Below are 18,428 nucleotides of genomic sequence, written 5' to 3' on the forward strand. Positions count from 1 at the left end.
CTCATCTTTACACGGTCATTGATGAGGAGTCCTGGGACAGAGGAGAGACTATGGGGAATAGTGTCAAATCGATGAGGGGCCGAGGGCACAGGATTTTCAGGCTGGACCACCTGGGAACAGTAGTTCACCGTTCAGCACATGCTACTAAACTACTAGGCCTCCAGGGAGAGGTACTGCAGATCTCTGGCCTAGTAGTAGCAACTAATCAGAGTCATCATTAGAGACTATTCAGAGTGGGTTCTTTTACATATAGAAGAGGATATGACAAGAAACATAATGTGCTACAGAATAAGTTTGTGCAGGAGGGAAGGATTGCTGGGAGCAATAGTCTACAGGAATTACCCAGAGGAGCAATAATCTGCATGGGGATGCAGGGAAGAGACTGTAGATGTTATAGATGTGCATCATTTCTTCAAGGCTCAAACGAAGTTCTAATTTTTAAATATGATGGCAAACTAATTCGATCTATGGGCATCCCATATATCCTTTTCCCCAACCCCAAAAGTTATATCCCCCTAATAAAAAATAAAAAAACAAAGCAAATCACTGTTCATTGTCTCAGAAGCAATATATGGAGGTTTGGCAGCAGGGAGATATGGTGGATATTAGTTACTAGTGGCAAAACACCATTCCATTTATTTTCTATGCTTACTTATGCTAAGGACACTCCGGTCAGGTCACATGATCTCTCCAGCCCCCAGCCACAGTGAAGAGAAGAGATTGCCAACAACAGCTGACATCACCCAAAGACTTACTATGGGGCTGCCATTGTCAGCTGTCCCTCCTACTCTAAAGCCAGCGCTAAAAGCCGATTATGTGATTGGATCAGAGAACCCTCAGCCTAGGTAAGTATAGACATCTTTCCTTTTACAGAGTAGTTAGAATAGACGTAGAACAGGGGTGGGAACAGGCTTAAGTATAGTGCTTGCCACTAGAAGGCTACAGCACGGGCTTCCAACTGCGCCCAGGAGAGAGGAAACAGGAAGTATGAGAGGACGGACCTCTCCACAGGAGACACCTCTGGAGAGAACAATACACTGCAAGGTAAGTAAAGGGGGAGGGGGGGTTTGATGTGAGGCTGCTGCAACTTGGTGGGACACATGCTGCTGCCACTTGGTGGGACGCATGCTGCTGCCACTTGGTGGGACGCATGATGCTGCAACTTGGGGGGACGCATGATGCTGCAATTTGGGGGGACGCATGATGCTGCAACTTGGGGGGACGCATGCTGCTGCAACATGGTGGAACGCATTCTGCTGCAATTTGGCGGTGACACATTCTGCTGCAATTTGGTGACACATTCTGCTGCAATTTGGTGGGACAAATGCAACTTGGTGGTGACACGTGCTGCTGCAACTTGGTGGTGACACGTGCTGCTGCAACTTGGTGGTGACACGTGCTGCTGCAACTTGGTGGTGACACATGCTGCCGCAATTGATGGTGACACATGCTGCTGCAATTTGATGGTGAGACATGCTGCTACAATTTGATGGTGACACATGCTGCTGCAATTTGGTGGGACACAGGCTGCATGTAAGGAGGGACTCCGCTGGGGCCACCTGATGTAAGGATGGATTCCGCTGGGGACACCTGATGGCATCTGGTGGCAGGCAACATGGCTAGTGACACGCTCAGGGCTCCCACTGATTCTGCATTATGGTGAGTTGAATGATTTAATTTTATATTACAATGTTATAATAGAAATAATGTGCTTCAATCATCCTGACACCATAACAACCATGGTGCCAGGATGATTGAAGTGCTAACACCAGGTGTTTGCAATATCTTTATCTGCTGATTGTTACATTTTCTAGAATACACATATTTCTATTGTTGTGTAGGATCTGGGCCTGCTGTCCCTCCATCCCTCTCCCTCTCTCCCTCTCCCTTATTCATCTCAGACACTAACCACACCACCTTAGAGCCACGCCCACTATTTTGCTGAAACCATGCCCATTTTCACCAAGTGGGAGGGGTCAAAAAGGAAGGGCAGGGTCTGCCCCCCCATCCTAAAACTTCACCAGCTGCCACTGGTCCTGCTATCAGAATACAAAGGGGCTGATTTACAAACGCTTTGCGCCATGCGCAACGGCCGTTTGCGTATTCACAAAGCATTTGCGCCTGTAATACAACGCAATTCCCCATTTATTATCAACATGCCGGCGCACAGGAGGCGGCGATCGGTGCACTGCTATAGACCTGGCGCACGCATTATTCAACTCAGAATTAAAAGAAGGTGAAAGTGCCAATATTATGGGGGTGATGTGGGTGATGTGAGGAAGTATAGTTATAACTGTCCAAGTAACAAATTTGCCCGAAATAGAATTAAAAAGTAACTTTCTGTGAACAAGCCTGCTGCTCCTGCAAATACACTTGGAACTGCGCAAGGTCAATTTATGCACTGTGCAAGCGCAAGCGGCATTTGCGCACGTTCAAGTGCTTTGGTTCACTGCGCTGGCAAAATCTTAGTAAATGTCAAGCCACATAGATGCATTTGCATAAGTTGAACAGGCACACCTCTCAACTTGACTTTTTGACGCTGGTTCACTTCTATTGCCGCGTACACACGAGCGGACTGTATGGCGTACTTAGTCCGTCATACAATCCAACGGACAGTCTGTCATACTTTCGACTGAACGGACTTGACCACACACGGATGCACAAACAGTCCGTCGAAAGCTTGCGCGATGATGTGTACAGCACGTACGACGGGACTAGAAATAGGAAGTCCAATACACAGCAAAGCACCCTTCCGCCGTGTAAATCCTTTCTGGGCATGCACCATTAGTCCGTCGAACTAGCCTACTGACGAGCGGATTGTCCGCTGAAACCAAAGTACGACGGACAGAATTTCGAAAAATCCGAAATGCTTAGTACGCCAGACTGCACGCTGAAAAAGTCCGCTGAAGCCCACACACGAGCGGACTGTCCGCTGAAATGTGTTTCGACGGACTAAGTACGCCATACAGTCCGCCCGTGTGTACGCGGCATATGTGTTTTTTTTTTTTTTGTTTGTTTTTTTTTAAGGCTATGTGCACACAGGTCATGTTAGCATTAAGAAAAAAAAAATTCAGAAAAATGCGTGGGGGTCCCCCACAAATTCCATACTAGGCCCTTCAGGTCTGGTATGGATGTTAAGGGGAACCCCGTGCCAAAAAAAAATGGCATGGGAGTCCTCCTCAAAATCCATACCAGACCCTTATCCGAACACGCAACCTGGCAGGCCGCAGGAAAAGGGGGGGCGAGAGAGCGCCCCCCTCCTCCTGAACCATACCAGGCCACATGCCCTCAACATTGGGAGAGTGCAAAAACTGTCTCTTGTAATTTTGAACACTTTTGTCACTTTTTTGGTAAAATGGTAGGGGTACTTTTGTACCCCCTTACCATTTTACCCGGGGGGAGACCAGGATCTGGGGGTCCCCTTGTTAAAGGGGGCTTCCAGATTCCAATAAGCCCCCTGCCTGTAGACCCCCACAACCACCAGCCATGTTTGTGGGGATGAGGCCCTTGTCCTCATCTACATGGACCCCCACGCCATTTTTTTTGTTTTGGCGAGGGGTTCGCCTTATAATCCATGCCAGACCTGATGGGCCTGGTTTGCTCTTGGAGGGGAACCCATGTCGTTTTTTTTTTTTAAATTAAAGTCGCCTGGCCTGGGGGGTGACTTAAAGTCGTGTTGGAAGTCACGCTGTGATTCACACTCAAGTTGTGTCCAAGTTGCCTCCCAAAGTCACGCTGGAAGTCGTGTTGCTCCTGTGTGAATGGACTGTTAATGATAAAGCGTGCGCTATTATCAATGGGATATTATCATTGCGCGTGCCGGCATATCATCATCTGTTATGCTTATGCACGTGCCGGTTAATAATTTATCTGGCGCACAAATTAAGGTATGAACCAGTGCAGCACATTCATCTTAGTAAATCAGCCCCAATGTCTTGGTGGGGAAGATAACTCCATCCACCTCACCTGTGTTCTGAGTTTTTTTTTTTTTGTTCAGCCCTCTGGCTGAACAAAAAAGAGATCAAATCATCTATGGCCAGCTTTGGGCAGGGCTAACTCTTGTTAATCCCTTCGCATACCTCCCAAATTAAAATGGGAAAGAGGGACACCTATTAGCAATAGTGTGTATGCATAGAACAGTTGACAGTATGTCAGGGTCAGTTGGGAGCTATGATTTAGGATTCCTCCACTTTATTTGTGGAGGAACAGCGTTGTCACCCTAGGTTGCTTTCCTGATTTGGACTACAAATAATTCTCCCTCTCCTTACTTCCATTACATAGAAATTGGGGGAAGTGAAGGTGAATATGCGCCTCTAGGCAAGGGGTAGGATAAATGAACCTGCTACTTTGCTCCCAACAAGCTAAATGCAAGACCAGTTTAAGGATATGTATTTGCAGACTTTGTTTGAATTATTGAGTTCACTTTTGTGTTGCATATACAATAAATTCAGTAGCAGATTTTACATACCTGAATATTGTGATTTTCGCAGGCAAGACACAAGTTTGACATCTTCCAGGGTATGCCATGAATCAGTGTTGAATACAAAACCATTCAGCTTTGTTTCTAAGCCACTAAGAGAAGGGAAAATAGGATAATGATTATTAATACCCATGTTATGGATGGATATTGCTGGTATACAGAAGTCTGTACCCAGTAAATTCCACACAATGTCCAGCCTTTCCCTACAGATATTTTATCTTTAGTGTCAGAACTACCAGACCATACAGTACAGCTAATAAACCAGACATACCAGGTAACAGCCATCCAGAAGCTTAGACATGAGGGAAGTTCAGTAGAAACCTTGCCTCGGGTGAAAAAATTGTTTGGATGGTTATAGCCCTAAAACTCCTCAGTGAGGAGCACCAAACTGTATGCTAACCATATTTTTTATACACAAGTGCACTCCAAAATAATAGGATTTTTGTACTCACTGTAAAAGCCTTTTGTCTGTAATTCACTGACCGACACAGCTCCTCTCTGTAACAAAATGGGTTGTCATCTCTACCACTGGAGATTACTAGGCAAAGTTGTAATACAACACTTCAGAACTTTTAGTTCCGCCCAGGGGGCGGTCCCTAGGCTACAACCCCCACAACCTGCCCTAGCAGACTTAGTACGTGAACAAGCAGTATAACGTAAAGGAGGGACGGGGAGGGACGGGTGCTGTGTCGGTCAGTGAATTACAGAGAAAAGTATTTTACGGTGAGTACAAAAATCCCATTTTCTCTTATATTCACTTACCGACACAGCTCCTCTCTGTAACAAAATGGGACGTCCCCAAGCAGTGCCAAATGAGGGGTGGATAAACAGCATAAAAACTTCACCCACCATGGAAAGTGGGAACTAGTGAAACTAAACCCGCAAAAAAAAAAAAACAGTAGTGTGTGGAAAAACACCACCATTTAACCGGGTATCCTCAACAAGAGTGAACCCCAAGACCGCAACCATTGCGGAAGTAATGCAACAGTGCATTAACACAAGAGTACTGTGTTTTTATCGAAAAACCTGAAAAAACAAAGCTTGCATATTTAATTGCAACTACACGGCCGCCTGCAAAACTTTACGGCTAAAACAGGCATCAGGCGATGCACTGACGTCTACATTGTAGAACTTGGTAAACGTATGGACAGACGACCAAGTCACCGCCTTACACACCTGAGCGACCGACACTTGGTGTCGGAAGGCCCAAGATGTTCCGATTGCCCTTGTAGAGTGGGCCGTGACCGAAAAGGGGGGCACCTGCCCCTTCAAGGCGTAGGCTTGTACTACAATCTGTCTGATCCACCTGGAAATGGTGGACACAACACCACCTTATCCCTGTGGATGACCAGATAGGGAGACTTGCAAGACAAGGCCGCCAATTCCGAAACCTTCCTTGCCGATGTGATGGCCACTAGAAAGACCACTTTCTGAGAAAGAGTCAACAGGTGAATCTCCCTGATATTTTCAAATGGCAGTTTTTGAAGCGCCGACAACACCAGGTTGAAATCCCATGGGGGTAATGGTGGACGCATCGGAGGGACTGTATGGGCCTCCACACCAAAACACACCAGTGAGCACTCGGCCGGCTGCCATATACACGGACCAAATGTCTGTCGAGTCCGATTGAATGGGCAGATATCGCCGATATTCAGCCCATGTGTACGGGCCTTAAGCCTTTGTTTAAACTTGCAGTTGAGGGAGGCAAAAATGTGCATGGTTGAGCTGCATTTTTGCCATCCGCCAACCCCCCCCCCCCCAAGCTGCAATGGGCAGCTGATGGGGGTGTTGACATGTCTGAAAATGTAGTGATACAACAATACATGTTCATGTATTGATGCTAGTTACAATTCAAGTAGGTATGAAAGTTATGAAAATGGCCCACAATTATGTGCAATACAGGCGGTTGTGGCGCAATTGACACCAAAAATAGCGTTAAAACAGACGGTAAGGGAGGCATTGCATTGCTTCCTGGAACATGATTCGAACACAGTTCGTACTTCGCTAGGGAGACGCACATCTAATTCTACCCTAATAGTTTTGTTTTTTTAACTGGCCACCAATGTAAGGGGTCAATTGTATCAGCAACAGAAAACACTGAGAGGCAAAATAATCTTCCTTCATTAAAATAGCCAGTATTGGATATAAAAGAACTACTTTTCCTCTGTTCGAATACACGCTATGATTTAGACTGTATTCATTATTAGCTGGAAATATTTCTGAAACATGAGTTACTGCAGAGCTTTAAAACTAAATTCAGCAATAATTATAATTTTTCTCTGTTAATCACACGATTTAGGGGCAGGGCCGTCTTTAATACTGATTGGACCCTGGGCAAAACTTTTCTTGGGCCCCCCCTCCCCATGCAGTTTTGCTCTCCGCCACCTCTGATACCTACAATAAATAGCAGCTATACTCAAAATCAGTTTACTGAATCAGATCAGGCAGCTATTGCGATTGGTTGCCAGAGGTTACAGTGTATCATTACGGCTCACTGACTGGTTGGTAGAGGTTACAACACACATTACAGCTCACTGGTTAGTTGCTAGAGGTTACAACACATGATTTCTGCTTGTTGATTGGTTGCTAGAGATTACTGTGGATATGACCTCAGGGGGGTATAATATACATATCAATGCTGCCGGCCGCCGATATTTATATATGAATGCCATTGCTATTTACATATTATATATGAATGCCAGTAATTTACATGTAAACACAGGGTCTGCAGGTGAGTCATCTGTACACAACAATAGGGCAGATCTGGGCAGCATTAGTAGCAGCACTTCAAACTGAGATATTGGGACACAGCACAGAACTAAAACCTCAAGGGGCAAGGGAATTTAAACCAGGATAGTTGGCAAGTATGACACAGCTGCTTTGAGCCCCACAACAATGACAGGGCCCAGGGCAGCTGACCCTTTTGCCCTGCCTTAAAAACGGCCCTGTTTAGGGGTTTGGAAAAGCAGACAGCCTATAATGTGTCAGTGAATTTTTGTGTCATTGCATTTAAAAGTGTGATCTCTACATGGATGCCTAACCTTTAATTAATGCACATTTTCATTATTAGTAATTGCCTGATTGATCATGCCTTTTCAGTACACTTCTCTGTTCTAGTGTCAACGCTGTAGCAGCCAATCCTCTAGCTTCTGCGTTGCCACTCTCGGTGTACACGCCCCACCAGTTCCGTGTATAGAACCTGTTCAATGTCTGGTTTTTCTTTTGGAAATGACTCTTTTCATGGGCTTGTGAGGTGGCTCCAGCATTTTGTGTGGTATCTGCTTCCTCCCCCTGTATCTGCTCACATGACTGTCAACCAGAAAAAACGGCATCCCCTTTGTAAAAACTATTAATTATGTGATTTTCTTACTGCTGTCATTTTACATTTAAAAATTGCTTACATGTTGTTAAGTCTTTTTCATTTGAATTAGAAAGGAAAAAAAAAAACAATCGACCACAACAGTGCCAATCAGCTCTGCGCAGGCACAGTAACAGTAACATTCCTGCAGTGACATCTGCTGGATGCGTCAGTGGTTTCCTGATTGCTCTGCCTATTGATCTCACGGTGTGATATGTAGCAAGTAAAAAGTCACTTGACTGTAGTAAACATACTATAGAAAATAAAGTTCTAGTCAATATTTTCATGTTTTCTACAGACTGTAGTGGCACGTTTACTGACACATTAGGAAAGTCAGATAGGTAGCAATCAAATTACTGACACATTAGGGAAGTCAGATTGGCATCAATGTCAATTTTTATTGTCTGGGGTTTCTTTGCAGTTTAATGGATGCTTGATACATACGTGGAAATTGATGCAGAAGCAAAATTGCCTTGCTTCTGGAAGGAGAACTGATCATTAGGAGGCAGATTCAGTGGATCATCATTGGCTACATCAATGCAATGAGGGGCACCTTCTGCATAAACTTTCCACCTACATAATAGAATATTATTAAATGTCTAATTACTAGAACCAAGTCAGTATTTAGTTACAATCATTCTAAAGTGGCAGGTTTAGCCTCTTCGTGACAAAGCTAAAACAAATCTAAACACCTGAACACAGTTTTGCAACTTTGACATGTGTTAGCAAAACTGTACATATCATCACAACTACTTGGTGCATCCAAATGAATTATACCTTGCTTTTTATAGGCTTTGATTTGGTGGTAGGTAAATGGTAATCTGTATTTCATGATTTATTTTTCTTTCTTTTAAACTTAGCTGTATATTTTTCTATTACCATAACCCACCACTAGGGATGAGCCTAACACCCCCCTGTTCGTTTTGCACCAGAACATGCGAATAGGCAAAAAAATAGTACGAACAAGCACACACCGTTAAAGTCTATGGGACATGAACATGAAAAATCAAAAGTGCTAATTTTAAAGGCTTATATGCAAGTTATTGCCATAAAAAGTGTTTGGGGACCCGGGTCCTGCCCCAGGGGACATGTATCAATGCAAAAAATATTTTTTTTTTTTAAAGCGGACGTTTTTTCAAGAATAGTGCTTAAAGTGAAACAATAAAAATAAAATATATCTTCATATTATGCCTGGGGAGTCTCCATAGTAGCACATTTTTACCATGTTTAGAACAATACCACAGCAAATGAATATTTCTAAAGGAAAAAAAGTCACTTAAAACTGCTTGCGGCTGTAATGAATTGTTGGGTCTGGGAAACATAGTTAAAAATCATTGAAAAAAACAGCATGGGTTCCCCTCCAGTCCATTAAGGGGCCCTTTGGATCTGGTATGAATGTTAAGGGTAACCCCGCACCAAAATGTTAAAAGAAAATGTGTGGGGGTCCCCCAAAATCCATACCAGGCCCTTTAGGTCTGGTATAGATATTAAGGCGAACCCTGCGACAATTTTTTTTTTAAATGGCGCAGGAGTCCCCCCAAAATCTATACCAGACCCTTCAGGTCTTGTATGGATTTTAAGGGGAACCCTGTGCCAAAATGTAAAAATAAATGGCGTAGGGGTCCCCCAAATCCATACCAGACCCTTATCCGAGCACGCACCCTGGCAGGCCACAGGAAAAGGGAGGGGGTACGAGAGAGCGCCCCCCTCCTGAACCGTACCAGGCCACATGCTCTCAACATTGGGAGGATGCCTTTGGGGTCCCCCCAAAACACCTTGTCTCCATGTTGACAAGGGGACCCCCCAGATCCCGCCCCCCTATGTGAATTGGTACATTGTACCCCTACTCATTCACCAAAAAAAGTGTCAAAATGTTAAAAATTACAGTAGACAATTTGGGACAAGTCTTTTATTACATTTTTTTTTAAAACTGTCCCATGATGTCCGTCCATCTTCGATAACAGCATCCGATAAACCGAGGAAAAAAAATGCAACAACTCTGCCTCCATGGGAGGATCCTGCTGACTAAAGCCTCTTGGTGATAACAGCTGTCATATAGAATGAGTGATCCCGCCCCCTACTGATGCCACGTGATGTCAGAAGGGGTGGGGTCACAAATTTATGTCCCCGGCTATCTAACAGCTGTCATCGCAAAGAGGATTCAGTTGGCAGCAGCCTCACATGGAGGCGGAGTTGTTGCATTTTTCTTTTTTTTTCTCGATCCGTCTGCGCTGTGATCGAAGATGAATGGACATCGCAGGACAGTTACTTTTTTTAAATAAAGGAATTGTCCAAAATTGTCTGCTTTAATTTTTAACATTTTGACTTTTTTTGGGGAGAATGAGTAGGGGTACAATGTACCCAATACCCATTTCTAGGGATGAGCCCGGTGTTTGACTCGAACGCATGTTCGACTCGAACATCGGCCATTCGTCTGTTCGGCGAATTCAGAACTTTGTGGACCATTCGTACCAAATTCGTATGGCACGAACGGCCCACAATGCACTACGCCATCGAAGTGCATTGCTGGCTCATGATTGGCCAAGCATGCACCGTGACCCCGCATGCTTGGCCAATCACATTTTCTCAGGCATCTGCAGGAGTTAAAGTGGGCGTTGTGTGCCTCCAGCACAGTATACACCTGTATCTACCCTTTTTTGCTAGTGTTCTCTAATACAGGCATCTGCAGGAGTTAGTGGGTGTTGTGTGCCTCCAGCACAGTATACACCTGTATCTACCCTTTTATGCTGGTGTTCTCTACTACAGGCATCTGCAGGAGTTAGTGGGTGTTGTGTTCCTCCAGCACAGCATAGTATAAACCTGTATCTACCCTTTATTGCTGGTGTTCTCTAATACAGGCATCTGCAGGAGTTAAAGTGGGTGTTGCGTGCCTCCAGCACAGTATACACCTGTATCTACCCTTTATTGCTGGTGTTCTCTAATACAGCCATCTGTAGGAGTTAGTGGGTGTTGTGTGCCTCCAGCACAGCACAGTATAAACCTGTATCTACCCTTTATTGCTGGTGTTCTCTAATACAGGCATCTGCAGGAGATAAAGTGGGTGTTGTGTGCCTCCAGCACAGTATACACCTGTATCTACCCTTTATTGCTGGTGTTCTCTAATACAGTCATCTGCAGGAGTTAGTGGGTGTTGTGTGCCTCCAGCACAATATACACCTGTAGCTACCCTTTATTGCTGGTGTTCTCTAATACAGTCATCTGCAGGAGTTAAAGTGGGTGTTGTGTGCCTCCAGCACAGTATACACCTGAAGATGCCCCTTATTGCTGGTGTTGTCTGTTGCATATCTTGCATATTAGCCTTTAAAATTAGCACTTCAAATGTTCGAGTCCCATAGACTTTAATAGGGTTCTAAAGTTCGTATGAATTTTTGGTCCGTTCGAAGGTTCTGGGGCAAATCGAACCGGGGGGTGTTCGGATCCCTACCCATTTCACATGGGGGGGCTGGGATCTGGGGTTCCCTTTGTTAAATGGGACTTCCAGATTATGATAAGCCCCCCACCCGCAGACCCCCACGATGAGGCTGCCAGGTTGCGTGCTCGGATAAGGGTCTGGTATAGTTTTTGGGGGAGGCCACTATGACATTTTTTTTTATTTTGGCGCAGGTTTCCCCTTAAAATCCATACCAGACCTGAAGGGCCTGGTATGGATTTTGTGGGGGAACCCTATGCCATTTAAAAAAAACAATTGGCCCAGGGTTCCCCTTAATATCCATACCAGACCTGAAGGGCCTGGTATAGATTTTGAGGGGACCCCAACGCATTTTTTTTTAAACTTTTGGTGCAGGGTTGCCCTTAACATTCATTCCAAAGGGCCTGGTAATGGACTGGGGGAGAACCCATGTTTTTTTTTTCAATGATTTTTATCTATATTGCTGAGATCCAACAATTCATTGCAGCTGCAAGCAGTTTTAAATTACATTTTTTTCCTTTAGAAATGTCATTTTGCTGTGGTACTGTTCTAAACACTGGAAAAATGCGCTACTTTACAGGCATAATAAGGATGCCCCCAGCACAATATTTAAAGAAATGTTTATTTTTTATTGTTTCACTTTAAGCATTATTAAAATCACTGCTCCTTAAAATTAGCTTTGATACATCCACTGGGGCAGGACCCGGTCCCCATACACTTGTTATGGTAGTAGCTTGCATATAAGCCTTTAAAATTAGCACTTTTGGTTTTTCATGTTATTGTCCCATGGACTTTAATGGTGTTCGGTGACTTTTGAATTTGCCGCAAACACCACATAATGTTCGCTGTTTGGCAAACAGGCGAACACCCGATGTTCAAATTGAACATGGGGCTTATCCCTACCCACCACCAACGGACAATCCAAAATAAATTCTTCTGCTCCTGTTGATCACAGCGATACCACATTTGTGTATATTATTTGTTTGTACCCGTAGTAGGGCCCAGAAACAATAGTGCACATTTTCCTTTTTTTGTAATCCTATCTAAAACACACTGACCTGACCTTTGAACACAATCTTTGACTCTGGACATGACCTTTGACTTTATCCATGACCCTCAAAAGAGTGAAAATAATTACTTTACCACTTGTCGCCCAACTCGTGCAGATATACTGCAGCGGGGTGGTACGGGCAGGCTCAGTCACGTATGTATATATCGTATATACATATGTGACTGAGCCTGCCCATACCACCCCTCCGCAGCATATCTACAGGAGCAGGGCGACAAGTGGTAAAGTAATTTTTCACTCTTTTGAGGGTCATGGATAAAGTCAAAGGTCATGTCCAGAGTGGTCAAAGGTCAGGTCAGTGTGTTTTAGGTAGGATTAAAAAAAAAACAGCAAAATGTGCACTATTGTTTCTGAACCCTATTATGGTTACAAACAATAAATAATATATGAAACGATATAATAACATATTTACAAAAATGTGAGGGATGTACTCACTTTTGTGAGATACTGTATATACTGTACGTGATTGAGCCCACTGTGGGATCAGAGCAGTGCACCCCTCCGGTGACCGCTTCCAGATTCCTGAGCCCCCAGATCTGGGTTGCCCCTCCCAGGCCAATTGATAGAAACCTCAGCACCCGCCCCCTGCTGCTAAGGTTCCACCATATTGAAGGGCTGACCCAGCCAGTGCATTCTACCTGGGGGTTGGCCAGATTCCCTCAAGTATGCAGATCAGGAACTCCTACCCTCCACCCATTTGCTTCCAGAAGCTTCTCCAAGATTGTAGTACCAGGGGGAGGTACCAGAGGGAGGTACCAGAGATCTGCCCTGCAGAGCCTCCCAGCCTGACCTGCATTAACCCCATTTTAATTACAGACTCACACAACTACCATGAGTCACACAAATACATTTACCTACACTAGTTGCACACTAGAGGGTGCTACATAAAGAATGTATGTGCTGATCACTCACTTGTATGCTTCTCTTTTTATCTCCAATTCTAATTTTCTTTGTTTTTGGAGAACAGGGTGAGTATTCTTAGTTATCACAACACCTGAAACAGAACAGGTTATAAATTCACATATTTGCTACCACAATATCCCTACTAAGCATATAAACCTGATATGGGTGCCAAACAGTCAATCAATGAACACCGAGCTCTATAATGCTATTGAGTTAATGTTTGTGCTCTGCAGGAACTGATACTCAAATACAAAATCGGCACTGTAAGGCCGCGTACACACGGGCGGACTGTTCGCCCAACTTTGTCCGCTGAACAGTGTTTGGGCGGACAGTCCGCTCGTGTGTGGGCTTTCAGCGGACAGTTTGACGGACAAGGTTTTTCGGAATTTCCGAAAAACTGTCCGCTGAAACCTTGTTTCAGCGAACAGTCCGCTCGTGTGTAGGCTTGTTCGTCAAACAAAGTTGCGCGCATGCTCAGAAAGGATTTTCACGCCGAAAGTTATAATGCAGTGTATAGGACGTCGTATTTTTCGTCCCGTCGTACGTGCCGTTCACGTCATCGCGCACGGTTTCAGCAAACTGTTCGTCCGTCGTGTGTGGCCATGTCCGTCCATGCTAATTTTGAGCGGACTGTTTGCCGAAACTGTTTGACGGACAAAGTTGGGCGAACAGTCCCCGCGTGTGTACGCGGCCTAACTGATAGCACCTTGGCATTAGATATTCTCAGTCTGGTGAAGTTATTAAAATAAAGAGGGCGTGTAATTGGTTGCTTTGTTACTAGTACTATGTTATGAGTGGAACTACATACATACTATGCTAAAAAAAACAATAGTTTTAGTACAGTTTTCTTAAAAATGTCCCCCTTCATTCCAGCAAATCCTCAAGTCTTACATTTACCTGTCCCCGCCATTTTCCGAGATATTTGGGGGTTCAGTCTGCTGGGAGTCATACAGCATATTTTTCAAAAGTCTCAAAGCCAGGCTGTGCTTTTTCTGCACATGTGTGAAAGAATCCCCAGACATTACTATAGAATAGGTGTCCATTGTTGGGACAAATAATAAAAAACCTTTTTCTATAGCAGTGATATATAACTTTTCTTTTTTTTTACAGCATGTTTCAACAAAAAAGGTACAATTTACAAATTTACCAATCAACTGGGGGGAGGGGGGGTCAAAGAGATGGAGCTAATAGAAGCTAATAGAAACACACATGGTGCACACCACTGATGAGGGGGCTAAATTGCACTGGGAGGAGTTTAAAAGGGAATAGTTGAATAAAACCCGGAATACGCTGCTCTGGGTTACAAGTGTGTAACATTCAAGTAGAGGGGTCAGGAGTGGATAATGTTCATAATGCAGGGGTCCAAGGTGGGGTAAAGAAATAAGTAAAGCTCTTTACAATACCCCCACCCTCTCCATGACAATGCAAACTCCAGCCAATTTCCTTCACCCCTCCCTTGATTGAAAGTGAAATGCATGTGCAAAAGTATGAATGCATTAAAAAAAATAAGAATAAAAAAGTATAAATGTTTGAAAGAACATGTATGCTGTGCACATGCTGCTATGGCCTGGTAGAGAGGTAAGAATAACTCATCTTCTTTTTCAAGGAGCTTTTTTGGACTTCTTTTGTGGTGTTTATTGATCTCCACAATTAAACTCATAACATTAATGTCTGGTAATAATTGTAATCATTTGCCTCATATAGAAAATGAAGTACAATAGGTAGTTAAATATAATTCCAATATAATTATAAGAATGATAAAGTCATAACTCACCCTTCCCTTCTGGGATCTCCACAGATTTGAATATCCACTGATACAATGGGAATTTGTAGAGTTGGCCTTTGGGACAGGTCACAGTGACATAATTGCAGTACCAGGGATCCAGAGGGAAATTTAGGTAGTGCTCCATGGACAGCCTAACCATCAGGAGCTCTCCAAGGTCTTTATTTTCAGTGATATTAAACTCTGTCACCTGGAAAAGCCACAAGTAGAATCTAAGAGCGCTGCACACACTACAAATCGAAGAACTGGTCATGATAATCCAAAGAGTATGCTGGTAGAGATAAAAAGACTTATTAAAAAAAAGCAGATTAAAGATCAAGTGCTATGTTTAGTAATATACATTTGTGTTAGTATCATGAAGATATAAGAATACTGATGCAACATGACTGAGGAAAAAATTAACTGGTTTGCACTCATACCCTTACCCACATTGGCTACCTCTATAACTGCCACTTGGTAGTCTCATTTACATAAAGTATCCTAAATTAATGACAGATAGCAGCTGTTAGCATAGACAGTACACTACTCGGGACCAGGGCTACAGGTAGAAGTTGTCCTTAAATTAGGAACAGCAGTGCAGGGAATTAACTTTTATCTTTAAGACTGAAATATGGGCAAAACATTTATTGGGGCTTTATCTAGGTACCAATACGGTACCTCTAATGTGTGCTCCACTGATGCTTCTTTCACAAAGAATTTTACTTACATAAAGCCTCTGACAGTGATGTCACTGATGACGTTCAGGAGGTTAAGGACTGAGCTAAAGGTCAGCGACAGGCATAAGTCGTTTGCTGTGCAGTTCCTCCATTCAGAAAACATTTTGTATTCCTTTCAAATAATACAAGGCGTTCTTTAATTGGACAAGAGGCGTATGAACATCATATTGTCTCCTTGTACATTCACAGAAAACCTTATGTTCTTAAAGCGGAGGTCCACCCTAAAATGGACCTTCCGCTCATCGGATTCCTCCCCCCCTCTGGCGCCACAATTGGCACCTTTCAGGGGGGAGGGGGGTGCAGTTACCTGGATAATCCAGGTAACTGCACCCACTTCCGGGCTAGCTCTCTGCGGAAAGGGGCGTACATTACGCCCCTTTCCGCAAGTGCCCGCCCCCTTCCGCAAGTGCCCCGCTGCCTGCTGGGAAACACACAGATCCCAGAGGCAGCGGGGACCGTCCTCATTGCGCAGCGCGGCTCGCGCATGCGCAGTAGGGAACCGGGAAATGAAGCCGAAAGGCTCCATTTCCTGATTCCCATACCCAAGATGGCGGCGGCAGCACTCGAGTGTCGATCTAGAGATCGGCTTCGGGTGCCGACATCGCGGGCATGCTGGACAGGTAAGTGTCACTATTTTAAAAGTCAGCAGCTGCAGTATTTGTAGCTGCTGACTTTAAAAAAAAAAAAAACGCGGAGTCCCGGCGGACTCCCGCTTTAACCACACTAGCCCTATGCCCAAGTGATTTATGTAAATTTTTCCCACAAATAGAGCTTTCTTTCAGTGGTATTTGATCACCACTGGGTTTTTCATTTGTTGCTCTATAAACAAAAACCAACAATTTATAAAAAATAAAAAATAAAAAAATTAAAAAAAAACTCTCTTTTTTACTTTCTGCTATAAAACATCCAATAAAGAAATTTAAAAAAAATCGAATCTCTTCATAAATTTGGGCCAATATGTATTCTGCTACATATTTTTGGTAAAAAAATCCTAATAAGTGTATATTGATTGGTTTGCGCAAAAGTTAGAGTCTACAAACTATAGTGTATATATACTAGATTTTTTTTTATATTAATAATGGTGGCGATCAGCTACTTAGAGGTGGACTGTGATATATGAATGCAAACAGTCAGACACTAACTGACACTTTGTGGGAACCAGTGACACTAATATAGTGATCGGTGCTAAAAGTATGCACTGTAACATGTCACTGTACTAATTACACTGGCTGGGAAGGAGTTAAAGATCTAGAATGATCAAAGGGTTAAATGTGTGCCAAACCAGTGTTTTTGTGTAATATGTTTGCTGCTTTCACTAAAGGATGTGATGGATTTTATTCCTTGCTTTGCAGCTAAAGAAAATCCATCATATCCCTGCTGTCAGGATGGAGCGTGCCTTGGTACTTATGCAGAGCTCCATCCAACCTCTCTCCTCGACGATCAGCGGGTGCCAACGGACATCCACTGGCTGGCACCCACTGATTGGCTGCTGCTTCTGAAAATACCTCCAGTCTGTTCCTCCTAATTGGAAATGGCATAGGGCAGGGATATGCAATTAGCGGACCTCCAGCTTTTGCAGAACTACAAGTCCCATGAGGCATAGCAAGACTCTTACAGCCACAGGCGTGACACCCAGAGGCAGAGGCATGATGGGACTTGCAGATCCCTAGCATAGGGTTTAGAGAGTCAATGTTAGCAGCAACCTCTCCAACTTTTAATGATACAGTACTGGATTTGTATCCACACATTCATACAGATTTTCTTTGTTTAATTAGCAATACCAGCCTCCCTAATGGGCCGCCCCCCCCCCCCCCCGATCCCGTAGCAGCTGCGCGTCGGCTGCTATAACTGTTGTAGTGCCATTGTAACCTATTACAAATACTTTCAGCACTATGTAGTGATACTCACAGCTCCAGATATGAAGTTGTACCATTGATGGGGCAGTTGGTGTACTTCACTTTCTCCATGCACCCCCACAAGGACAATAGAGACAATACTACAGGTGCTAGCAGCCAGGTCAGTACCCGTCGCTACCTTCAATTTATACATCTTCAGGATTTCAAGAGATGATCTCTAAGGAAGCAGCTCTGCAAGACACAAGTAAAGTTTAAACAGTCAACTAAACAACTGTGCAAAAGTTTTAGGCAGGTGTGTAAAAATGCTATAAATTAAGAATGCTTTCGGAAATAGAAGTATAAATAGTTTATTTTTTCCAATTAACAAAATGGAAAGTAAATGAACAGAAGAGAGTTCTAGGTACACAGTTTTTGAAGAAACTCTGAGAACTAATCACATATCTTCTGTGGATGTAGGCTGCCTCAGATTCTTCTCTTTATGTAGTCCCAGACAGACCTGATTATGTTGAGATCAGGGCCAAACCATCACTTTCAGGACTCCTTGTCATTATTTACACTGAAAATAGTTGTGTAGTTGAAACATGACATAATAAAAAAATACAAATGATATGGAGGCCTAACGCACTGTTATGTAAAAAAATATAAGCAATGACAGTGAGTACTTGGAAGAGTGCTGTGACGAACCCTTGTCCTCAACAGGATTATGTCCGCCATAAATGCTTCCTTTGTCCAGAACCAGCACTATCCAAGGCCCTTTAGCCCACCCAGTTACCAGCCCTAACTCAGTGTAGGGTGAACAACAACATCAAGCTCCTTTATTTAAGCACGTTACC

The 18,428-nt window shown here is 43.8% G+C and overlaps 1 protein-coding gene across 1 annotated transcript in view; it reads right to left on the bottom strand.

Annotated features, from left to right (window-relative positions):
- Window positions 1-17,800, bottom strand: part of LOC143983852 (arachidonate 12-lipoxygenase, 12R-type-like) — a 225,244-nt gene extending 207,444 nt beyond the window's left edge. The window contains exons 1-5 of the mRNA XM_077483951.1: window positions 17,648-17,800; window positions 15,015-15,213; window positions 13,250-13,331; window positions 8,283-8,411; window positions 4,469-4,572 (exon numbers count right to left, since the gene is read on the bottom strand). Coding sequence (XP_077340077.1) covers window positions 4,469-4,572; window positions 8,283-8,411; window positions 13,250-13,331; window positions 15,015-15,213; window positions 17,648-17,788 — 655 coding nt within the window. The 5' untranslated portion in view covers window positions 17,789-17,800. The remainder of the gene's footprint in view (window positions 1-4,468; window positions 4,573-8,282; window positions 8,412-13,249; window positions 13,332-15,014; window positions 15,214-17,647) is intronic.
- Window positions 17,801-18,428: the final 628 nt, after the last annotated feature.

Source organism: Lithobates pipiens, unplaced genomic scaffold (assembly GCF_037356315.1).
Source record: "Lithobates pipiens isolate NorthernLeopardFrog02 unplaced genomic scaffold, aLitPip1_a1.2 Scaffold_16, whole genome shotgun sequence".
Lineage (NCBI taxonomy): Eukaryota > Metazoa > Chordata > Amphibia > Anura > Ranidae > Lithobates > Lithobates pipiens.